Genomic DNA, 25,018 nt, shown 5'->3' with positions numbered 1-25,018 from the left:
ACAGATCTGATTTGTCTGCAGTCTGAACAAACCGCAGCCTCAGTTTCTTTAGCCTTTAGTTTCTTTCTTTGACTTTTCGTTTGTGTCGTCTCAGATTGAGATGGCTCAGAAGTTGCTGAATTCAGATCTGGCCGAGTTAATAGCGAAAATGAAACTGGCCCAGCAGTACGTCATGACGAGGTACGCACACATGCCACACGCCTCACTGATGATGATGATGATGATGATGATTTACTGTGCAGCGATGGCCACACAGTAACTGTTCTCTGTTTCAGTTTACAAAAGGACTACAAGAAACAGATGCTAATGGCAGCTCACGCCCTCGCAGTCGACGCCAAGAACCTGCTGGACGTCATCGACCAATCACGACTCAAGATGATCCGTCCGCATTAGTTCCTGTCGCCGTGGAGATGGAGAGCGCAGTAGCCAATCACTAAGAGAACATTGAGATGGATATCAGTGACAGACGGATTCGAAAATGAACTGATGGACAGCAGACATGACTGAAACAATCAGCGCCCTCCTCTCCTCCTGCACACATTCATCGCTTCCTTTTTCTCTCCGGCGACGCTCAACGTTTCGGTCAATATTGTGTTGTTTTGTACTTTCGTTGCATTATTTGCTTTTGTATCCAGAGAAACGCTCCTCTCCTGCATCATCGAAGATGATTTTTTTTTTTTAAATCATCCATTAAGACTCTTTAATCTTTGAAGAAAGTGAAACAGGTTTCGGAGGCTCGCTCGAAGGACTGCAGAATATTTTGGTGAATGGACGCGCCGAAATGTGCCGCACGAACACGACTAACACTCTCCACACACGCAGGATGTAACAACTGGAACTGAAGAGCCAGGACGAGGAGGAAAATGAAGATGACATGATAATGTTGTTTAAATATGCTTTTATATCATTATTAATTATTATTATTACTATTTTCAGCCTCTGCTCTCACAGTATCTTCAGTTTTCCTCTTGATAATTCAGTGAGCAAAAATAATTGATTTACAGCAGTTCATAAATGTCATAATCTCATCTCTTTTCTTTCGTCTTCTTCCCTCTAGATCTCTTTATCTCAGGCATCAAGAGACGGCATAACAATGAAATATAAAAGCTGTATTTTGAAGAAAATGTCACAGGCCACTTTTTAAGTTAACTTGCATAGTAATTATACAAAGAAGCTATATTTTTAACACGTTTCTGAGGCATGAATTGCTAGTGAATAAGGGAGAGGCGTGAATGAGGAGGAGTGAAGGGACACAGGGGTGAGAGACAGAGGGAGGCTGGGTTTTTTAATTTACAATAGAGGTCCTAATTATTCTGTACTGCACTGCAATTGACTAAAAACGAACATTTCACTCAAATTATATCAGTTCACTCCGTATTTCTACATTTTCTTTGCTGCAACCTGCACGTCATTTTTGCAGTAAATTAATGTTTTCTTCATTGCTTGTTTTGCATATTGAAGCCAAATGTGTTAATTCATCTGTTTTAGGTTCCTTCTGTCCCGTTTGTCTTCTCACAAATATTCACTCAACAACATGCAGTGCAAGATTTCACTCTAAGCCCTCAAGTTTCCTTCGGTTTTATCCAGGAACTGGATTTTCAGGGATGTAACAAAAATTGAGTGAAGTTTTAACATAAATAATACTCTGCAGTTTCTTGTTTTACTCCTCTGAAACAAACACACCTTGAAACAGTTTTGGATTAAAGGCCAAAATGAGGCACAGGTCTCAATCATGTCCAACATAAGTTCTTTATCTCCACTTTTTTCCTTCCCTGTCTTTTTACCGTCCTCCACTGGAGTTATTTAGACCTTTATTCCCGCTCTTCTTCTGCTCCGTCACTCTCACATTTCTTCTTTTTCTCCCTCTGTTGCCACCCCTCGCTCCAGCCTCGTCTTCCTCTCTGATTCTCTCTCCATCCCGCTGTTCCCTCTCCCCTGAGGTGAGCGGTATTCTCAGGAAGGAGTCACATGTACAGTTGCTAAACCAAGCAAATAAAAACACTGTTATCGTTAAAAAATAATGTGAGATTCTGTCTGCTCCTTTCTGTGTGTCTGTCCCAAAACTGTGTGCATAAAGTAGCTATGACGGGCCCCAGTGTACGATAACACAGGAAACTTCTGACAGATTTGGCGCCTAAACTAGCTGCCAATTATTATATCATCACATGATCAAATGAAAGCCTGCCATTGGACATTATTATCATACCACCCAACAATCTTTATTGTCTATCTATATATTACAAAAGAAGGAAAATAAATTATAAATATTTTTGATAGTTTATGTAGAATAGGCGCTAATTTTGTTATCGATAGCCACAGATAATTAAAAAAGACAAACAAAAATGGCATGAGTTGGGCCCTTTTGATGACATAAAGCAAATGGCAACATTTTTTAACTTAAATTTACTGAAATTATTGAAACTAGTTACATGTAATGTGTTACTCCTCAACACTGTGTGTGTGTGTGTGTGTGTGTGTGTGTGTGTGTGTGTGTGTGTGTGTGTGAGTAGTCTAAAGTTGACTAATGTTAACATAAATAAACTAATCCTCCATTAGTCCAACAGTTGTTTGGTTTTTAAAGAAAAATGGGGGAGTAGCCCTGATTAGCTGCAGCTGTGGACACGTGACTCATCAATTTGCTTCTTCACAAACAAGATGCAAACTAATGTTTGACAAAAAGGGGACCTGGAAGGGGACACCTGGAAGGGGACACCTGGAAGGGGACACCTGGAAGGGGACACAGCCGACTCCACCTGCCTGCAGCTCCGCTCCCAGGTGCAGCAGTCATGACAGTCAAAGTTTATTGGGTATATTTGTCCTCTGCAACACACTTAAAGGCGGAGTTTCTGCTAATTATGCTTTCTAGTTGATGGGAGGCTAATTAGCTAAACTAAAGAGGAGAAACGCAGTTACAAAGCTTTATAAAAGGCTACTAAATGGACGTTAAAGTCTCAAAGTTCAACCTGCGTGGACTTCAGTATTCTGCTAACAGTATTTGTTAAATTTTCTGTTGAACATTTGACAATTTGTTTCCTGTTTTTTGTTGTTTTTTTTTCCAGCTATTGTCTCGGTCTAAATGTGCAAAGAGGATGACCATGTGCTAACAGGTGAGTTTTTAGCGTTTTGCTAGCTCTGAATTTGTGAATACACAATTCAGCGGGAAATGTCACATTTGACGCTTCAAACGACAAAAAAAATAAAGATTAATGAGGTCGTTAATAAGTCTGAGGGGAAAGTTGACGCATATATTCAGGTTTATGTGATAATGTTAGATGTTTAATGCAAACTGTCACACAGACGTACATTTAGCTTTTCATACAGCGTGTGGGATTATTTCTTTGTTGTTTTGTTTTATTTTCACACTCAAACAAAAAAAATAAGCATAAATGTGTTTCCGCCCGGTTTCGAACCGGGGACCTTTCGCGTGTGAGGCGAACGTGATAACCACTACACTACGGAAACTGTTGAAAAGTCATCTGTGACGTTATTTCCGGTTTTTGTTAGTGACTGAGAACAGCATTTTTAATTTTCCAAAATTAATTGGTCTACAAACAAAACACAAACAAAGGAAACTGCTTAAAAAAATCCCCTTACAAATTAAAGCGTTAATAGACGTGGGATCTATAAGATATACACGGAGTCTGACTAATAACAGGAAAACAATCAGACACGCCAGTAGAAACCTATATGTAATGAAATCTAGTTTACTGCTCCAGTAAGTAGCTCGATCCTTAGTAACAATCTAGCAACGGACACGATTTTCTAAATATAAGCTTTATACAGATAGTTGGGTTTCCCAAACTAAATAAATAACCCAGATATAAACCCAAAAATGCTTCGCTTGCTCAATCTTGTTTTTTGCGATTAAGATATTTGCTAAAACGTTTTTTTTCTTTCCATAAAGAGATGTAACAACTATATCCACAAATTTTACCTGTATTTTTAAGTTAGTAGCTCCGCGTCGCCCTAGAGCAACAAAAAAAAAGTCAGAAATAATTTAAGAAAAAAAAAATCACGTTATTATCTAACAAAATGGTCTGATTCAAACCATATTTGATGGGTTTTATTCTTTCAAAAACGTTTTCACTGCAGTCACTCACTGAGCTTATATTAGTGACTCCCACGTTTCCCATCATGCCTAGATCTGGACTGAGTAGTTTTTATTTTGCTGTTTTACGTGCAAACGTGCAATGTCAGATTTTGTCAGTGTTTATAATGTCTGTTGAGAACATGATGGTTTATGTTTTATTCATCTTTCTGTGAATTTACTCTAAACCGTAAATGAATTTATTATTCATAAATTGGCTGTCGTTGTAATTCTTTGGCTTGGAAGTGGTATTTGAGTTTTTATGTCTTCTGTAATTATCTATATACTCAGTAAATATTTTGAAAACAATAAAAGTGTGTTTCCGCCCGGTTTCGAACCGGGGACCTTTCGCGTGTGAGGCGAACGTGATAACCACTACACTACGGAAACCGATATCAACGTCTGCATGAAGTAAGTGTTTTAAACTTTTTCTCGGTGGCATGAAAATTAGGTTGATGGTGCATGATTTCCTGAAGTGGTTACTGTAAGTCATTTCTCGGTTCCCCGTCTTACATGACGAGACGCAAGAATTGTTTCCATTCATCACAAAACATTAGAAAATAGGATCCAGCGCGAGGAATACCAAAGTTTTCCTTTCAACAGTAACATCATTGTTATGGTCAGATAAAATGAAATACTGCCATCTGCTTTTTTTCTCCCCACATCTTTTCTTTTAAAAAACCAAAAAACTTTTGTCTTCATGGTGCATCGAGCGCTGTGTCTGGCTGTGAAACACCATAAATATGCTGATTCTTAAGTGTGTTGAGCATAAAATCCTAGAAATGTCTTAAACTGAAACACTGGGTGGATGTCTTACTCAAAAGACGTGTTTTCTGCAGTATCAAAGAATTAAGACTAATGTTGATTGTGACGTATAGTCTGATGGTTATAGTTTTATATATATGATCTTTGCCAGCAGAAAACCTTTACTTGCTCTATTTGTGTTGCACTATATGTGATCATATTTTGGCAGACAAGGCTTTTGCCAACAGCAGGTTTACTCTTAAAAAGAAATATGACTATGTTTTATTACTCCAGTGTTAAACACCACCATAAAATCACAGTACACTGTCCTACATAAAGAGTTAAAATATGCTTACGAGTCAATTGCAACAGTAAATCAAAACACACTCCCAGAGGTCTGTCTCTGCACAGCTGCTGTTTTGTCTAAACACCGATAAAAATCCTTCTGAACACCACAATTTAACAAACAAGACATAAACACAAACAGCACAGTGACAAAAGTACTCCGTTTATTATAATGATCAATGGTTGCCACATTACAAAGTTATCAAAGGGAGGAACGAAGGCGTTAAACATTACTACATACAAATAAAAAGAAACATTGGTGATAAAAAATATATCAAATTTTAGGACACTCAGAAGTTACATTTTTTCCACTTAGTCTATGTGACTTGGTCATATTCGCCTCAGTCTACAGCAAGCCTTGTCTCTTCAGATCCTCATAGGTCTTCTTGTTGACCACGTTGCCACTCGAGTCCTCGTACTCTTCCTGAAAATCACACGGTCATGGAATAAGCATTACAGCGTAAGTAGGGGTGTCAGTTAATTTTGCTTTCAGTAACCTGACACCCATTAACCATTAAATCAATTCTTAAGGGAAAAAAACCTCAACAGCAAAATGTGAAACATACAGAGTTCCCACTTACTGTCAGGGACAAAATTTTAAAAAAATTTCCATGACATAAACTTGAATATCCAACAACAGTTTGTCTATTATAAATTATTATAAATGGTGTCATTTTGGAGATTAATAAGCCTTTCAAAAATTTAAGGGGAAAAAAATCTAAAAAAAAAATTGACAAATGTTAAAGAAAAAAAAATTTTAAAAAAGAAACATTTTTAAATAAATTAGGCCTATATATTGTAATCATCTCAATCGTAAATTGTGCTACCAAGGAGAAGAAAATATTTTACGTAAAAAGATTTAGTTTTAAAGATAAAAGTTTCACAAATAAATATTGTTTGATTGCAGCAAAATGTATCTAGTGCACTAAAAAAAAGCAACTGACCTTATTATTCCACTAGGCTGCCAAACCATTAATTTGTATTTGCAATATTAATAATTTGTTTTAGAAAAACACTGATACTTTGTGTCCATGCAAAATATCACAATACTTCGCTGTATCTATTCCCCCGCCAGCTCTACTTGTTACAGTTTGTTCTTAATGTGTCACAGCACGATGTTATTACTTCTAAACTGAAGAGTAGCAAAATCATCCTGTGGACCAACACGCACAACTCGTTAAAAATAATCACTGCGGTTAACCCTTGATATCCCTCGTAGGGAAGCACTGCATCAGCGAACTCACCTCTGTGTCTGGCTGCCATCGCTCCGATGCTTTCTGGGACTTCAGCTTTGCCCACACTGAAAAAAAAACAAACACAAAACAGCTCTGAAAACTAGTTTCCAACATTCTCCACAGTCCGGATGTTCATTACAAGACAAAGACTCTTACAGGAGACGGCGTCCTCAATCTGTGTGACGTTGGCGAAGTGGGCAGTGTTGGGGATTCCCAGACAGCGCATACCGTGAGCGTGCCTCCATTCCTACAGAAACAAAAACGTACTTTCAGTTATTTTGTTCTGTCAAGTTGACCGTGAAAATCAGTTTACGACGCTGCAGATTTTAAACTCCCTCTGTGACAGTGAATCCATGACTCAACAACATACCGCAAAGTGCCTCTGAAAGGCTTTGGGTCCCCTGTACGTGTAGTTTCCACAGATCTCACAGTTGTAGTTGATGTTCAGCCCGTGGAGTTTATAGAGCCAGTAAGGAATTGGCTGGAGGGAGTAAAACAGCAGTCAGGAAACAAAGGAGACACTGTGACACGTCTACATAAAAAATAAGCAGCACGGGAAGTAGAGCATTGTAAGAGCGGGATTTTGCAGCGCCAATTTGGATGAAGATTTAGATTGAGCAATCCCAAAACTGCTGGTCAGGATCAACAAGTACGAAGAGAAGAACAAACATTTTTAAGGACTAGAGGTGCAAACCATAGATCATATATAACGACGGACAACATGAAAGTTCCCCCAAAAGTGCAACATTTCAATCTCGGTCTTCCCCTGGTGTCTGTCTGCAGTACAGGTCATAAAGCCCGCCCCCTCCATGTTAGTGAATGGGACACGGGCCAAACTAAAAACTCATAAATTTGGATGGTTTCTGACACTGAAAGTAGTTCTCATCAACCTGATGTTTGTTCAAGTGATTGTTTTTATGAGTTTGGTTTTAATGAGTTATACAGTTCTACAAAACAGAAATTTTCCGCCATGATTGACAGATGTGTCAACCGATCCGTGTGCTTGTGTTTAAAGGCGCTGCTCGCGATTGGTCTGAGGGTGTTTTGGCTGGAATTTCCCCACCGCAGATATCACTCCTGCGCAGGCTCTTTGTTTTTGATTTTTGTTGCTCTTTGTTTGTTAATTATATCAACTGTGGACGTTAATGTGGTTTATGCTCTTTACAGCCCCTGCTGTTAAAAGACACGACCGAGAAGTTCATAAATCAACGTTACAGCCGTTACAGGTGATTTCAATTCAGCAGCGATCTGTTTTAAGCACATTAAAAGTCTATTTAGCTAATTTTCAGCATTTTTTTTTTTCATTTATGTTAGGGATGCACCATTTGTGAAATTGGCCAAAACCAAAAGTTTTCTTGTTTGTTATTTATTCCCCCTTTTGTGCCAGGTAAACGAATAAATCTTCATTAGAAATAAATTACTTCACTGTTTTAAAGTCATTTAGTCCTTCATTACATAACCTTTAGATCAGCACAATTGTAATCATTCTCATTTATTAAATAGCCTTTAATATTAAAACATCTGTTTCTAAAGCCTTTTACTATATTTGTGTGTGTTTGTCAAATTTAAGTAATTTATTTTGCTTTGAAAACAACAACAAATATTCAAGTTTCACACTAAAAAATACATTTTACAAGATATCACGAACGCATCATGAGAACATCAACAACAACACAACAAACTGGATCTAAATTTGTTCTGCAAACGACCTGTTTTGCATTCAAAACGGAGATTTTTGCCTAAAGGTGACAAAGTTTACACCTCTGAGGACATTTGTCTGTGCTGTTTTTGGTTTTGTGCAGAGGTGCAGCCTCACCTTGCCGTCCCAGCCCAGTGGCAGGTTCTTGGGGTTGTAAATGATCTCGTTGTCTTCGTCTTCGCTCTCGCTCTCGCTGAGCTGCTCCTCCTCCTCTTCCTCGCGCTCTTCTCCGGTCCTAGCCTGTTTCCTCTGGACGTTCTCGTGAGTCAGCTGCCTCTGCTCCTGTAAGCGCAGATGATGATCAAAACTGTCATGTTTGAGCCTACGAGAGTGTACGCTGTTAACGTCCGGAAATATTCACTCACCCCGAGGATCTCCACATATTCATAGACTTGAGCCTCCAGGAAGCCAATTTCCTTGTTCCTTTCTGTGTCTCTGCAAAATTGATGGATGGAAATGGTTATAAATTGGGTTAATGAACGCTATCATAAGACACCGTCAGCATTAGACTGATGGGTTTTTTTTTTTTTACACCCGTTTACTTTTTAGGGCCTTTGGCTTTGGGATTCTTGGCGAACAGCGACGGGTCCAGTGACTCCAGAGATTTTCCTTTCGTGCTGAAGAGCCTCTGAGCTCTCTCCTCCAGTGTCCTGTCCAACACACAGAGACACAGTCATTGAGCTGTCCCAGCTGCATCACGTGCCTCGACGGTAACCCCAGATTCACGAAAACTCCCATCAGATTTCATCTTCCATGTTTCATGTGATCATTCAAACCCAAACAATAACCTTTCCCTAACCAAAGGCTTTTTGTGCCTCAACCTAACCAGACCTTCAAAAACCGCCAATAACACCCTTACCCTCCACATTTCAGTCCCAGCGCCATGAGGGCAGACTTCAATCTGTCCAGACCCAAAGAGGCCAACTCCTGTGGAAAAGAATAAGAAAGAGACCGTCAGTACAAGCATGAATAGACAAGTGTTATTTTGAAATGTTAAATCTTCAAGCATGAGCACTGTGTTTTACCTCCCAAGAAGAAAAGGCAGAGAGGTCCAGATGAGCTCCAGCATGTGTCAAAGCACTACTTGTCTCTTTCTGCAATTAAAAAAAAACAAACAAAAAAATAGGTCATGTGATATGCACCACTAAAGCTCAAATCATCATCACATATGAGAAGGAAAACTTACCGGCCAGCCTGGAAAGGTCCCGTTCTCCCATTTCTTTTCAAAGTCTGTCAGGACTTTACCGTAGAGCTCGTTTTGGTCCAGCAGAGGTTTGACCCGGTCTGTGTAGTCCTGCAGATACTCCAGCAGCATCTCCAAATACCTGCACACACAGACACCACTTTGCATTTTCTCGTCTACGCAGATTTATTTATTTTCTGCTTCTTGTTCCACACAGGTGTCAGCAGTCGGTTCTAACGGGAAAAAGCACGATGGACCTACTTCTTGTATTCAGCGTTCTTCCTGTCCTTGGGGATGTCAAAAAGCTGGTCGAATGAAGACAGGTAAGTGATATACTCCAGTTTCTGTTGGGTAAATGTATACGTCATGGTTAGAAAAAAAATAATACTTAGTTTGGAGGAACAACATGAGCGATGCAGACTTTAAGAGATCCGAACCTCAGCTCCCTTCAGGTTGATGTATTTCAGGTAGCAGTCGTGGAGGTCGAGGTAGCGGCCGTATCCTTCCTCATCTGTGAACTCCACCAGGTCTGTGGAAGATAAACAAAATCAGAAACATTCGTCTTAAGTTTTAGTTTGAACAGAGGTAGAGCTAACCTCCTACAGAACAAACTAACCTTCGAAAGCCAGGCTCAAATGTATCACAAGACTTACAGGGTTCCTGCAGCAGAGGGCAAAGCAGAGCTACGACTTTTTAAGACTTTTTTAATGCCACTCGGGATAAAATTTAAGACCAATTTTACAATAACCTAAACTGCAAAAAAATAAAATATATATGTAATAAAAAACATGAACCAACCTTTTAACAATTTTGCCCAAACACCTATTGTAACAAAAGAACATTACACTTTTGGTCCAGTGATAAAGTCAGATCTGGTTAGAAATGGGAGATACTGAGCTTTTATTTGTGATTTTTATTACTGATTTTGTGTGCTTCGCTGTGTATGTGGGATTATTCCACCGCTTTAATTCACATCATTAAGAGTTTAAAAACATGAATTCAGTAAATTATTTAATAAAATAATTTACTGAATTAAATAATATTTAATTCAGTAAATATACTACTTCAAATGTCTCAGTATTTTTAAGACATCTGAAAGACTTATTTAAGACATTTTAATACCAATTAAGGCCTTACTTTTAGATTATTTAATACTATGCCTTTTAAGACTTTTTAAGGATACGTGGGAACCCTGGATGTAGTGAGTGTGCCACCTAAACCTGGACTTTATGTTGGAATTTGACTTTGAATTAGGCCTTGATTTAAGCTAATTTCAGCTTTAAAAAAAAGAAAACAGCCAATTAAGATGAAATTGTTTATGTTGAAACTGGACGGAGACGTACTCTGAGCCTCCTCGCTGGGGTTGTCTCTGGCCTTCATCAGCTCCTCAAACTCTGCAGACATGGGGATGGAAATCTGCAGGATACAAACGATTGCATTATTGTTAATTCTCAATTTCAAAACGTTTACAGAGTCTTATTTGAGCATTCACAAATAACTGGTTAACTACCTCATTTGGGTGCTTTCTGTGAAACTCCTTGATCTGTTTCAGTCTGTTGTAGAACTCAGCAAACTCATTTGGTCCTGAGATCGCAGCAAGTTCATCCTTTCTCATTCTGTCGATGAGGAAAAAAAGATTTTCTTGTTCAAGCTGAACGGTTAAGTGATTATTCTGCATGCAATAATCCATAAAAAGAAGTGATTATAAGTTGTATTCCCATTTCCCGATTGATAGAGCAAATTAAACTGGAACAGATTGGTCACTTACCCATCTTTGTCTTCGTAGGAGTCCCTGAGATTTGCGCTCACTTCCATATATCTCTGTCAAAAGTTAAAAAAAAAAAAAAACATTAACATTAAACATGGCCATATAATTTACTGGACTCTGACCTGCGTTGCTCTCTTTTATATTAAGAAGGTGCTTTATTTTGTTGTTTTTTAAAAGCAAAGTTAAGTCTGATTTTTAGACAAATCACCTTATTCTTGTTGAAGCATTGCGGGTAAGTAACCACCTATACATTAAATTAAACTTTCTACAATCAAGCACTGATATTCAAAAATAAACCACTAATGTCCTAAATGCGGTCCCATGCTGAAGTAGGCTTTTATGTAGGAATATGGTTATAAAAGTGAGTTAGGTGGATCTTCATTTTATCAAAAGGTAAGTGCAAATATAAAGTAAAACAGCACCAGGTTCAGTGGTGAGTTTAAAGCTTTGTAACATAAAAAATGTTGACCTTCACATAGAACAGCTTGACTTAATAAAAAGAGATGAAAAGATGGATAAATTAGATTATTTAAAATGTTTGTGGAAATTAAGACCATGTGAATCCATTGGCTTCTAAGGCCTAATATTTATTAAATCAATTTAATTAAGAAAATGTTATTTAATTTATGATCAGTAATAAATCGCTGGCTAGCCGGTGCTGAATAAATAAAAAAAACTCTTTCTCAACTTACATCCAGCATTGCTCTTGTCCGATGGTCGGAGTTAATCTGTTCCCGCAGCTGTCAGAAAAAAATACAATATACATTTTAAAACACAAGTTAACTTGCAGAAGTCTTCTGTTTGCAGTATTGATTAGCAACAGTGCTAATGCTAGCATGGAGCGAATAGCTTACCGTAGACTTCTTGTGTAACATTTCCTTAGTTTTAGCATCCATTAGCCTCTCTTTCTCCTCGTGATAGCGACGCTGTTGCTCTAAAATTGTCTCCATTGTTTATAAATGTGTCGTGTGTTTCTTAAAGACAAGATAAGGCTTTTATTTAGGTAAAGTAGAATAAAGAAGAAGCCGCCTCCGCCGTGTCGGCTACGTTTGTTTTCAATGGCGCATGTTGAGGAGCTAACGTCCGTCACTGTACACAGCGTAGAGAAACATCGACCAATTAAAAGGTTCCGCAGTGGTGACATTGTTCGCACGAAGCATGGACAATATTATTTCTAAAATGTCGATTAATATTTTAAAAGAGAAATGTGATACCGAAATGTGACAGGAAATTATGGGTACTTCTGTCTCTATATGGTTGTTATGATAAGGCATTTAGGGGTCTACCTGAGGTGTTTTAATCCTTTAAAACCCAAGGAAATTGATTTCATTCATTTATTTATTATTATTATTATATCATTTATTATGTATTTAAAAAAAACATGGGGAAGAGCAATGAGCGAGCAACTTGGTCCAAACCTTGGGAAGAATTAGTAAAAAGTCAGAAAAGAAAATTACCTGAAAGTAATCTAAATAAATAAATAAAATAAAATCACTTAAAAAATGCCAGGAAATTCATTTTGTGTTTTTTTTTCTGTAACAATTTTAAATTTATAGGTAAGAGAATTGTAAATATAGTTGTCTGGACATTTTTCCTCCGTTTTTTTAAAACATATCTAATAATCCCCTGAATATTTTTTCACCTTTTACCATTATTTCTGCAATTTGAGTGACTTTTTTGCCAAGTTGCTCATTGTGTTTGTACCCCTATGTTTTTTTAAATAAGTAAAATCAATTTTCTTATGTTTCAGATGCTTAAATGCCAATGAAAGGCGCCTGAATGCAACACCTGAAAACTGATGTCGATCTACGTGTTAAATAGTTTGAGATATTGTTCATTTTAACTGCAGCCTATTAAGTGGCCCCAATGTTTTAGATTAATTCAAGAATGGCCCTTTGCCTCCCCGCAGCAGCAGGTCACCAATCCACAGGTTTCATTAACATCACTGCTGTAACAGGGCGGCGCGCGTCTGAGTTCCTGAACTGTAAATTATTAACATCCAGGAAATTGGTTTTGAGATCTTGATGCCCACTTTCCAAATGAGACGGACTGTCAGTCTGCACTGTATCCCTCTCTTTTGCACTTCCTTTGTATCCTACAGCATCATTAAAGACTGCCGTAACGCACCACAGAGCACATCGTTTGCGCGGACTCGCAGGAGCGCGCACGGAGGCGGTCTGATCTGTCAAGCTCGCGCAAACAAAAGAAAACATCGGGACTGAGGATTCACTGCCCAGTTCCTAAAAGACAAAATACTCATACTTTTAACCGTTTGTAACCTGGAAAGACGTCAGTTTTCTTGTACTGCAGTCAGACACTTTTTACTCGCATTTAAACAACGTGAGCAAAGTGGTGTGATTTAGATGAAAATTAAAAATAAAAACATATGGGTAAAGAAGCAATCAGCAACTTGTCTTGTAAATTGCAATTTAAGAAAAAAGTAGATGGTGAGAAGAGAATGACCTGAAAATAATCTTAGAAAAGAGAGAGAATTATTAGAAAATTATAGTGAAAATATCAAGAAAAATGAAGCCAATAATAGCAATAGTAATAATAGGCCTAATAGCTATATTATTATTAAAAAATTGATAATAACTATATATATATATATATATATATATATAGCTTTTTCGGGTCATCTGCTATTTTTGTTCTTTTACCTTTTAAAAAATTGTGAATGTTTTTGTAACTTTTTATTAATAGTACTTTACTGCATTTCTTTTTTAGTTGCTCAATACCTTCTTTCCTTGTTTTTGAAAAAAAAAAAAAAAAAAACCAATGTGTTTAGGTTTTAAAGGGACAGTGAAACAGAGCAGTAGGTTACTATGGTGTATTGGATAATATGTTGTTTTGCAGCCAAATGATTTGAAAATGAAATCGTTTATGTAGTCATTTACACAGATTTTTCTTAAATGTGAGTCATTTTTGATTTCGGGAGCATCAAAAAGGCAAAGCAAGCCAAGGTTTGACACTTTTTTAGTCCAGATTAAAAGTCTTTTCTCTCCAAGAGCAACAACTGAAACAACCTGACCATATGGAGCAGAACAGCAGTATAATGTTAAAAATTTCTATTGAAAGTTGAAAACTGACTGTCAGTAATTAATCATTGTTCCACATTGTTCAAAAATAGCCAACATATGCTACTGGCATGAGCACATTAAGAGAGAGTGGGCCCTGAGGCACAGATATGCCAAAGGCCCCACCACTCTCCTACATCAGAGCAAGAAACTCAAAATTTATGTTGATTTTGCATCATTTTATAATGTCTTGCATCTCTTTGTTGTTTTCATATACCTTTTGTTGGTTGTTTTTAGACAAAAACATAAAAATAGAAAATGAAAAAGAATAAAAATAACAAATGACAACAATATATTCCATGTAAAAAAAAAAAGGATCTCTGTGATACACATTCAAGCAAGTATAATTTACCATAAATAAATATCCACATGGAATTATCATGCCATATAAAAACCTGCAGCAAAATCTCCACCAGTCTCCACACCACCCAAGTCTCTGCACCACCCAGTACCCCAGGTATGAGTCCCTGTATCATTTATCACCTTGTCAGCACATAGGACAAAACATTTCTTGTAGAAAAATCTACTCACTGCTGGTAGTCTACAAATAGAGATGTCTACAAGAAATCTTCTGTCCCGTGTGCTGTCAAGGTGATAAATGATATGGTTGGCTATGCCAATGCCTGTACCTGAAGCAGTGCTTGCATTTGATGCCACTCCTTCATAAGTCAGTTCCCCCCGAGTAGAAAAAAGTCTGAACACTCCCATGGTCTGAGGGCCACATTTGGCCAGACTTTAGACATGACTGCAAAAGACATTTCAAAAATGGCAATCGAAAGCGATATAGATTATAGTCAGTGAGTCATTTTCTGAAACCGCTAGTCCTCATAAGGGTCGCAGGGGGGCTGGAGCCAATCCCAGCTGTCATCGGGCGGAAGGTGGGGTACACCCTGGATAGGGCGGGGCCGACACATATAGACAGACAACCATACACGCTCACAGTCACACCTAAGGGCAATTTAGAGTCACCAATCAACCTGAGCTGCATGTCTTTGGACTGTGGGAGGAAGCCGGAGACCTACATATATAGATTACATTATAAGCAATATATTACAATAAGATGTCATTAAGAATAGAACAATTAAGCCATGAAAATGATTTTTTGTTGCATTGTGCAGTTGTGTAAACATACAGCTTAGGCCTATATGCAGAATAGTGAGGCAGAAATAAGAAATAAGAAATAACCTCTTATATAAAATAGTTTTTGTCTTTAATTCAGTCTGACTTTATTTATAAATGTATCATCTCACGCACGCAAAAACAAACAAAAAACAAAAAAACAAAAAAAAAAAAAAAAAAAAACAAGAGCGCGTGCTCATTCATACCTTTATTTTGCCAGCCCAAACCGGAAACGCTTTGTGTAATTACAGATGACGTGACAGTGGCGGTTGGCACATTCTCTCGCAGTCAGTCACAGCAGCGGCCGGAGAGCAGCGGACAACCAGCGATACGGATTACGGAATATACAGCGGACATAATAACACATTTCCCCCGCAGCCGTGCGTCCAGCCTGCGTATAAAGGTGAGCAGCCCGTGTTTTTCTGTAAAAGACTGAACTCCACAAAGACAACAGAGGTTTATTACGTTATCTTGTGGAGGGAGGGGGCGGCGGTGGCGGTTGGGGAAGAGAGGGGGCATCCATTCTGTCTTTTGTGCTGGAGCAGATTTGGCAGCGGTCAGCGGGAGCTCTGATGCTAGATACGGTGTCGGATAAGTGTGCTGTCGAGCTTTATCTTGTTTTAGCTGTACCGAGATGTGTAATAACGAGGCTGTCTTGATGTTAACTCCTCGCAGATAGCCAATAAACCGGGGGGGTGGGTGAGTGCTCGGGGGCGGGGGGGCTCCTGAACATTAGCCCGATAGCGTTACGTGCTTTTTCTGCGTGGTGCTTAATGGAGAGCACGTCTCGCCGAACTCCGTTTAAATATCACTCATTTTTAAGGCAGTCTTCTTTAATAGTGTATTTAAAGTCCACATGAATGCCTTCAAACACGTTTTAAAACACGGTTAACAGCCGCTGTTTGATTCGGTGTACACCCATTGCACCAAATGAAAAACAAACTTCTGTAATAGATCGCCAGGTAGTCATTACATTTAATGAAATTTGATGGAGGTTTTTCTGGTACAGGACATACACACCAGGTCCAATAACTACAACAAAACCTTACACCAAAACTATATTACAAAATACACACTATAATATAAAAACAGTCACAAATCAGCCTTAAAAGGATTCAAAATATCCTTTGTTGACCCGATTGTATCCAAATATTTTTAAAAAGAGTTAAAAGAAAGAGTACAAAATACATCCTCTGGAAGCTCATTCAGTGCTTTTACTGCAGGAAGTGTGAACAAGTTTTTTCACTTTTCAGAGGCACACCTTAGTGGAAATCATTTTAATCATATCATATCATATCATATCATATCATATCATATCATATCATATCATATCATATCATATATCAATTATTCCTAAAGTGGATAACAGGCTCAGCCCAAATATGTATTCTGTGAACAAACTTATACACCTCAATCATGTCACCTGCGTGTCTTCTGTATGCTATAGAGTTGGTAATTTTCTTCATCACTCCTCATATGACACCATTAGTTTAGTAGCTCTCCTCTGAACTCTCTCAATGTTTCTGTATATTTTAATTTATAAGGACACCAGATTGAACTTGCAAATTCAAGATGAGGTGTCACCAGGGATTTATACAATGGTAAAATATTTCTTTGCATACATTTTGAAAAGTTTCCATCTGAAAAAGGTGAGCTGAAATAGTGCAAACTACATGTACAAGTTGAAATGTCACTTTTTAAAGAGCTGGTTTGTTTACAACATACGTAAATTTAGAAAATGTTTAGTAAAAACAGATTTTATGACACCTGCTGAAAAGCATGGGCCTATTTTAGTAGTTGCCAGAAGTGAATTTGACATGTTTTTTTTTTTTTTTTGTGCACAGAATGTATAAGGACTGTGGGTTGTCTCTGGGGTGTGATTTCCTTTTACTGGACTTGATAACACACAATTTGGCAAGCGTCACTTGCACTGTAAAAATAAACTAATTTCTTTTATTTTCAGATTTAAGAAACAAGGCAACAGTACAAAACCAGACAAAACATTCCCCGCCCAACCCCCTATTACAGATTTACCTTGCCAAGCGTGTCAGCAGGGTCAGCTAAGCAGAATTAAATGAGACCTAACAAAACATGACATGAGAGACATTACATAGGTAAATATCCACAGGGCATGCTGTGACAGTTAGTGCGTCTACAACAAGTCTGGGTCAGACTGAGAGAGTCCATGTAGTCAATATAGGATTGCCATATCTTGATAAGCTGATCATATTTGTTTCTCAGAATGTATTTTATTTACTTAAAAGGTATACATGTATTCATTTCTGAGAATCATTTTGACAAAGTTAGAGGGCAGTCTGATTTCCATGTTAGAGCTAAACATTTTCTTGCAACAGAAAATGCAATCCTGACGAATGTAAAAAACGGGGTTGCTACTGAAATTTAGACCAGTGACTTTACCAACATAACTTGGAGACGCTTATAATAGAAGACAAGTTATTACATATTTCCAAGTATGCTGCACTTTCTCACATATCCAAGTAGCATGCAAAAAAGTGCCTTCTGCTGTGTCACATATGAAACGCCTTTTAGATATTTATGCAACTTCTGAGAAGTGAGATAGAGCTGGCGCAGAGAATGATTCCGAATTTTGAATTAATGGCTGCATAAACACTTTTTTGACACACATCTTCTCACAGGGCTTCATCTACGGACGTGTTCAAATCTGATTCCCACCGCTCTTTTGATTTATGCATATTTGGCGTAGGGAACCTCTGAATTAACACATTGTAAACCTTGTAATCTCAAATTCAGTAATCTTAAAATTTCAAGGCAGTCCGGGCAACAAACTTTTTCAAGTTAAAGCTGCTATTTTATTTTTTATAGTGTATGGTTATGGATGAGGTGTTTTGACGGTTTCACACCTGAAGAGGAAAAACATTGCACTAAAGATGTAGCCCACTGTTCTGTCTGCAACTTTTACTGCATGCATAACTGGAAACACACAATTTTCGACTTAATAACACCATCCCCTGAGAGGACTCCATCCACCAGAGCATGTACATGTTATGACCTTTGAAACAATGCCCCTCTATATCATCCTAACCCATATAATCCCCCAATTATCTCCCATATCGGCTCACCATCAAATGCAGTTAATTACATCAGATAGGCTGTGTGCAGTGGCTGTTTGTCAAATGTCAGAAGCCGCGTCAGCTTGCCAAAGCCACTGTCATGTTTATTGAGCAATCTGTCCTTACTTCTGCCCAATTTGATATTCATTTCCAGCAAAAAATACCCTCACACTCATTCGTCTGTATCATACATTTTTCATACCGGACCAGGGGAATGCAAATAGAGGCATTCACCTTGACGTTCGCACGCACACATACACACACGCACACACACAAACACACACACACTCAGAGTGATGGAGGAATTGGATTTAGCGAACATGACCTTGTAGGTGTCGTTTATTATCGAGACTCAAGTCTTGGGACCAGCGGGCGTTCAACTCGACTGATTCTGAGGAAGAGTGGTGAAAGATCTGTGGTCTGTATTAAACTTTGTACCCTCTGTGGCTCCAAATGTAGCTCTGTAGAGGGTTACAGAATAACCTCTCACGAGGTGGAACGACCTCAGTAGTGATGCAATAAGCCATTATTTTTTTTATAATGGATTAATGTATCAAAAAAATCAGTGTGAAATATCTGCAAAAAGTGGGAAGTTGTGAAAAAGGTTTTCTTTGAAATAAAAGTAGATTTATAATTGGGGTAAAGCTGGACTTTTGTTTAAATTAGTGCAACTTTTTGAATAAAAGTGAACAAAAAAAACATGCGGTCGGCATGATCTTCACTGAATTTATGAACAAGCATCACCACAGTGTGAATTATATTTATAGATACTGCGTAAATGATCAAAAAGGATGAAAAATGGAAACTCCCTGAGAAAACACACAAATTGCACATCAGGAAGCATAATTAGCTATAAGGATACAATTTTTCTTTAACAATCTTTGTTGTTTTAAATTATATTTTTATTTGAGCTTCGAAATATCTAACTTATAAATGAACACAATTGCTTTCCCAAAAGGAAAAATAAAAGATATAAGTCAGTCTTTTCAGTGTGAGAGGGGCTGTGAATTCCTTTGTTCACATCCCTATTACAATTAATGTATTCTGCAGAGTTAATGTCTTTACCAATTATCTGGCTCACGTTCAACAACCTTCTCCTAGACTCTCTGGCGCTCGCTTGGGGCATTCCCACAAACAAAATATTAATGCAGGGTGTCAAACTTATGGCTTTAGTGCCAGAACCAGCCCGCCAAAGGGTCAAATCCGGCCCACTGGATGACTTTGCGCACTAATATTGATGCACTTGTGAAGGCTAAAAAGTGCCAGGTTTCTGGGGCAAGTTAAACAGTGAGTAGACTTCTTCCTACAGAATGCTGCTTTTAGAGGATTTTCCATCCTGACCAAACAATGATTATGGCCACATTTAAAGATATTAAACACTGAGCAAAATATTATATAATAATATATATCACCGTATTACTAAATCATTGTCAAAATTTGTAAATGCCTTGTAAAGCAGGAGATAATTGAGCTGCGTCCTCACTAGCTTCCACTTCAGTTTGTTGTGGTGATGCCAGCATGACTACACAGGAGTAAAAATATAAGCAGATGTACGTAGTTGACTCACTAAATGTAGAAAAATGTTGAGATAATGTGTAAATTTCACTTATTTTCTTAAGACATCTTGGGCATCTGTTTTGTAAAAGGATAATTGTTTGCAGAATGTGCTTCTTTACACCAAAGTCCGCAAACACTTGTGTTATAGGTTATTATGCAATGGTTTCACAGGCCCGGCCCACATGAGATCAAAATGCGCTGTTTCTGGTCCATTAATAAAAATGACTTTGACACCCCTCATTTAAATTGAATGTCTTTGTTAGTCAGACAAACCGAAGACGTCACTTGACTACAATTTTTACAATTTTATGACACTTTCTAGAGCAAATCAGTTAATCAAGAAAATTAGCAACAGTTTCATTCTTAATGACAGTAATCGTTAGTTCAGCTCTAAATCTAATGAATGCATTTTCTAACCTAACCATAACCCAACATGCAAGTCTGATTCAGTATTTCTTTTGAGTCCTGACGGCAGATTTTCCCAAATGCAGTTGGTAATAATTTAAACTAGGAGTTTCAAACTCTTTTTAGTTCATAGGCCACATATAGCTCAATCTAATCTCAAGTGGGATTAACCAGTAAAACCACTGCATAATAAATTATAAATAAAAACAACTCCTTATGTTTCCCTTTCTTGTAGTGTAAAGAAGTACATTCTGAAAACATTTATCCATTTACAAATACATGATGAACAGCCTGAGGTGTCTTTGGAAAAATTACTGCAATGTCAACAATATGTCTTAGTTTTTCCACGTGCACTTATACATTTCCTCTCCTGTGGGGTAATGGTGGCATCACGTGAGCGAATCTCTCGCTAAATATTCTATTATGAACGATATAAATGCTACATTAGATACTATACAAATGCCCTGATCATGATAAGTAATAAAATATGCATCTAGTGCTTCTGAAATGCTTGTCAATTGTGTCTAAGTAGAGAGGGAGAGAGACGAGCAGACACACACACTCACACACAGACACAGATACGCAGTCAAAGACGCCCAAGCAAGCAGGGACAGAGAGACGGGGAAAGGGGCTCTCCATGTAATTAGAAAGGAGCAGAGAAGGAAAATTGCTGCTTACCAGCGCGGAGAAATGTGCTCCTGGTGTAAATGGCCAGGCGACTGCTGACGGGCGGCTGCACGACAATTAACATATTTGGGTGTTTCCGTGTCCAGTGTGAACCCGGCGTTAGCTTTCATAAGAGCATCAATATTTGGTGTGCAAAGTCATCCAGTGGGCCGAATTGGAGCCTTTGGTGGGCTGGTTCTGGCCAGCAGCCGTATGTTTAACATCTCCTGATGTAAATGAAAATAATGGACAGAAAATTCTTCAATAGCTACTGACAACTGATGAAGTGTTTTTGGGAGGTGCTTTGCCTCTGTTTTTGAGAGCAGACGGTAAAGAGATGACAGGAAATGAGGAGAAAGAGATGAAAAATGACACTCAGTACAGGTCTGTGGCTGCGGTCCAAGAAGGGACATTACGGCTCGTGCCAAAACTCTCTTGCCAGCTTCTTAAATGTGAGGATTTGCTTCCTTTCTGTGTTTGTTGTCTGGATATCTCCTGTGGTTTGGACAGTTTGTCAGACAAAACAAGATGAGGATGTTACTGGGAAGAACCATTTATAAATGAAACATGGAAGCCAGTTCTTTGCCTTGGAATTTGGAGCTTTGCGCAACCATTCAAACTCCATTTAAAAGGTCCACTTAGTAGGCTTTTGCGGGCCTTTTAACCATTTCATGCAGTCTTCACCAGCAGGATGACTTTGCTGTCGTGTATGTGGTATGCATAACACTTCATGTGTGTGTGCGCAGTGTCAGCATGTCCAGTGAGGTGCAGCCGAGGCCGGACGACAGCCCCAACACCAGTGGGGGAAGCTCGGATGCCGAGCAGAGGGAGGCGGCTCCACCGGAGCAGCCGGGCCCCGAGCAGCGGGACCAGACCCAGCCCAAGAAGAAGGAGGCCAAAATCTCCAGCAAGACCGCTGCCAAGCTCTCCACCAGCGCCAAGAGGTAGATCTGCTGCACTGCCTCTCTTACACTTAGTGTGCTGTGCTGCCCTGATGGCTCTGTTCAGCCGTTCAAGTGGTCGTCTGTTGCTCACTTCTGTTGTTGATTTTATTCTCCATCTTTGGTGCTAGGTACTCACTGCTGTGTTGTGATCTGGTTTTTCCAGAGATCGTCTGTCAGTCAGAGCAGCGCAGGCTGTGATTTTCTGTTGCCGAGGCTCGGTCAGCGCTGAAGTGATTAGCTGATTAGTTGCACAAAAGTAAATAAGCAATTTAAATGTAATAAATCATTATTTTATGGTCACAGCTTCTCAGATGTGCGGATGGACTAATCCTGTCTAATATCAAAATAAAATAAATATTTCTGTATTTAGGACTGGAAACGGGTGATGTGGTTGGTGAGTGTAAATCGGTTGAGAGAAAATAGTTCCTACATGAAACCACTCATAACAAAGTCTGTGGATTATCTTAACTTACAGGGCCATGATTTCTGAAAAGAAATTTTTCAAATGTGTTTTTTATTTTTTTAGCTTTGAGCACCACAAGACAATTGCCATATATTTCCATTATACTGGAGAGACGGCAGAAAATCTTTAAGGCAGATATCTCCAACAACTCACAAAAACAATCAAAACTGCTAAATAGCATTACAGATAAGAGGAAAAATATGTGTTTGTGATGTTTTAATGTTTGATTTTGGGGTGAACTGTCCTTTTAAAGGCTGCTTAAACACAACATGCACTGTTGGTATAAAACACATAACTTCATTCAGTGAGAATCAGTGCCTTAATTGTTTTACTTTAAACACAACCCTGGCATTTTTGCCCAGTTTCCTGATGTAACACAGCACTGATTCAGTTCATGGCAGGTTGGCGTTGGACACGTCAGGGTGAAGGCACGGGATATAGCAGCGGTTTTTATCTGATTGGGCAATAAGCTTGGCAGGCAGCTCAGCCAGTTCAGCTCGTGTGTTGATGCTGATACCAGAGCTGTTTAGAGAGATGTTGTTATTCTCCACAATGTGACACTTATTGGCAGCTGTGGTGACAATAGGTGGTAGATGAACAAGCCTGCTTGCAGTGCTAGAAGCAGCGTTGCCAAAATAAAAGCACACAATTCAGCGTCTCTATTTCAAATCATACGAGCATGTGGAGCGTATTGTAATCCAACCTTAAAGAGTGGGTGGAGCCACTTTAGTGCAACCAAAGGGGCATGGCAACATGTACTGCAGGTGCCCATTAAGTGCTACAGCAGTATGCAGTATTTATTTATGTTTCTGTGTGGCATAGGTGTTGCCGGAGGCTTGGTGATGTACTTATGCTCTCGGTTGCTAACTGAACACGTGGGTTAACGGCTGGGTTGTACTAGAAAAAAAGTAGTTCCTACAATGTGTTGTCTAATCACTGCTGAAATTAAAAGTGTTTACATATGTTCTTACAGCTGGGCACACAGAGTGAAAAGCCAGCTGTCAGAATGACATTGGGTGATGTGATATTTAAATATGGGAAAAAGACTTTTTTAGACTGTCTCTGCCAGAAGACATTCATAATGTTACACTCAGTTGTTCACATGTAAAGAGACAGAAATAAAAAAAAAGAATTTGAGAGAGAAATTTAAACCCTAGCTGGCTGTGAGTGTCAGAAAAATACAGAATTGGGTTGAAGTTTTGCTGTGCGATTTGACCCTGAGGACCTGGGTATGCTTCAAAAAGTAGTAATAAACTAATTGAAGGTGGTCATCGTAGAGACACAATAATAATCAGCGTTCACTCGGGTGTTGGAGTGGAATCAAAATCAGAATACTTTATTGATCCCTGGGAGAAAATTGTGGTTTGTTACTATCACTCTGATGCCAGCAGAGAGAATTATCGCTATTAGAAATAAGTACCAGAACAAGTATATAAAGATACAAATGTAAAAATAGAAATACAGTAAGAGTAAACAGTTAGCACAGTATGTAGATATTTAAAAATAAAGTATGTATTGTATGCTGAGTATGTAAGTGTGCAAAAATGTAAATATAAGGATATAATATTCTGAATGTGTACAGTGTGTAAAATATAAAACTGTGCCTTTTGCTACAATGCAATATATAAAACTAGAATGTAAGTTAAAAAATATAAATATATGTGCAAAGCTACAAAAATGAACAATAAAGATATACATAAGCAAGAATAACAGTAAGAATATATACAATATATACAATGTGTAAGATGTTAAATGAAGCCAACCTGTGACTGCAGAGTCATTTGTCCCAAGAATGAATGCCAGTTGTAACCTTTCCCATTAGAGATAAAAGCCAGATATTAGTGGGTTTTAATGGGTTTTTGTTTGGTGGGAAAGGGGCTTCTGTTTCTTAACTCCCTGGGATCTGTAGGACTACTTTAATGAAAGCCTCTACATTTGCACTTGCAACCACCGTGCACTCGATATGTCCTGGGAAAAGACTGCTGTGGCCCCAGCAGACTGTTAGAAATAAATACAGCAATGACTTCTTATCGCCAGAGATGGCTACAACATAAAAATTAAGGACCTCGAGGGTTACCACTTTATAGGAAGGTTGACAGGCACAGTGTTATTTAGTTGCTTTTCAGTGCTACTTCCTGTAATAAATCACCGGCTGCTCCACACACAAGCCAAAGCTGGCGTTTTCCATCATAAAAACTAGACTCAGATGATATTGACTTATTTGCATTTGTCAAGGCATGCAGAATGTAATAGTTTAGTGCTTGCAGTGACCCGAGGGATTATCAAATGCAATGAGCTGTGGAACATTAGAGAAAGCAAGTGTTTGCTTAAAGAGGCCATGCACGAGCACGAGGAACTCACAGTATAATCAGTGCTTTTCCCCTTTGGATTCCCCGGCCTTGTTCATTGCACCATTCTCCCTAACAGGTCCCCAGCTTCAGCCGTCAAAATGTGCCACCTCAGGAAATACTGCAGATAAAATTACACAGCACGCACTCAAGCTCAGAATGACTCCATAACCGTGGAGATTGTATTACAGGCTCCTTTGCAAATATATGTCTTTTTTTCCCCTCCGTCCCCGAGTGAGTCGTGTGCAGTCATTTCCTCACAGAGGAGAGTTTAAAGGAAATCCCC

General features: G+C 38.6%; 3 protein-coding genes, 1 long non-coding RNA gene and 2 other non-coding genes across 11 annotated transcripts in view; 3 read left to right on the top strand and 3 right to left on the bottom strand.

Annotated features, from left to right (window-relative positions):
- ptk2aa (protein tyrosine kinase 2aa) overlaps positions 1–2,021 on the top strand; it is a 78,128-nt gene extending 76,107 nt beyond the window's left edge. For all 6 annotated transcript variants that reach the window (XM_088090805.1, XM_088090806.1, XM_042506099.2 and 3 more), the window contains 2 exons: positions 95–180; positions 276–2,021. In XM_088090805.1, the coding sequence (XP_087946931.1) occupies positions 95–180; positions 276–393 (204 nt within the window). In that variant the 3' untranslated portion in view covers positions 394–2,021. The remainder of the gene's footprint in view (positions 1–94; positions 181–275) is intronic.
- Positions 2,022–2,697: 676 nt separating this feature from the next.
- Positions 2,698–9,616, top strand: LOC148186643 (uncharacterized). Its single transcript, XR_015779563.1, has 3 exons — positions 2,698–2,775; positions 3,060–3,107; positions 9,511–9,616. It is a non-coding gene; the product is annotated as an uncharacterized LOC148186643 (long non-coding RNA).
- trnav-cac (transfer RNA valine (anticodon CAC)) lies at positions 3,390–3,462 on the bottom strand. Its single transcript has one exon. It is a non-coding gene; the product is annotated as a tRNA-Val (tRNA).
- On the bottom strand, positions 4,405–4,477 carry trnav-cac (transfer RNA valine (anticodon CAC)). Its single transcript has one exon. It is a non-coding gene; the product is annotated as a tRNA-Val (tRNA).
- Positions 5,319–12,161, bottom strand: sf3a3 (splicing factor 3a, subunit 3). The gene is made up of 17 exons (XM_042506101.2): positions 11,916–12,161; positions 11,754–11,801; positions 11,062–11,114; positions 10,804–10,909; positions 10,637–10,709; positions 9,731–9,822; positions 9,555–9,637; positions 9,297–9,435; positions 9,136–9,204; positions 8,970–9,037; positions 8,653–8,760; positions 8,476–8,545; positions 8,228–8,392; positions 6,782–6,892; positions 6,568–6,658; positions 6,421–6,476; positions 5,319–5,600 (listed from the first exon to the last, which is right to left on the bottom strand). The coding sequence occupies exons 1-17, from the start codon at positions 12,009–12,011 to the stop codon at positions 5,523–5,525; spliced, it is 1,506 nt and encodes a 501-aa protein (XP_042362035.1). The 5' UTR covers positions 12,012–12,161; the 3' UTR covers positions 5,319–5,522.
- A 3,341-nt stretch (positions 12,162–15,502) lies between these two features.
- The window catches only part of LOC121957836 (ubiquitin-conjugating enzyme E2 E2-like), a 70,864-nt gene continuing 61,348 nt past the window's right edge, over positions 15,503–25,018 (top strand). The window contains exons 1-2 of the mRNA XM_042506623.2: positions 15,503–15,660; positions 21,724–21,921. Coding sequence (XP_042362557.1) covers positions 21,731–21,921 — 191 coding nt within the window. The 5' untranslated portion in view covers positions 15,503–15,660; positions 21,724–21,730. The remainder of the gene's footprint in view (positions 15,661–21,723; positions 21,922–25,018) is intronic.

This window comes from Plectropomus leopardus, chromosome 17 (genome assembly GCF_026936395.1).
Source record: "Plectropomus leopardus strain MGB_pleo_1.0 chromosome 17, ASM2693639v1, whole genome shotgun sequence".
Lineage (NCBI taxonomy): Eukaryota > Metazoa > Chordata > Actinopteri > Perciformes > Serranidae > Plectropomus > Plectropomus leopardus.
The sequence above is the reverse complement of the archived record's forward strand: the minus strand, read 5'-3'. Positions and strand labels throughout refer to the sequence as shown.

What these genes read in the sequence shown, in the direction of transcription:
- sf3a3 (XM_042506101.2), bottom strand. Translation starts at nt 12,011, where the DNA reads ATGGAGACAATTTTAGAGCAACAGCGTCGCTATCACGAGGAGAAAGAG. An exon ending in GGACAAGAGCAATGCTGGAT is followed by an intron (nt 11,115 to 11,753) that starts GTAAGTTGAGAA and finishes AACTTTTGACAG; the next exon opens with AGATATATGGAAGTGAGCGC. An exon ending in CTGCCTTTTCTTCTTGGGAG is followed by an intron (nt 9,038 to 9,135) that starts GTAAAACACAGT and finishes TCTTTTCCACAG; the next exon opens with GAGTTGGCCTCTTTGGGTCT.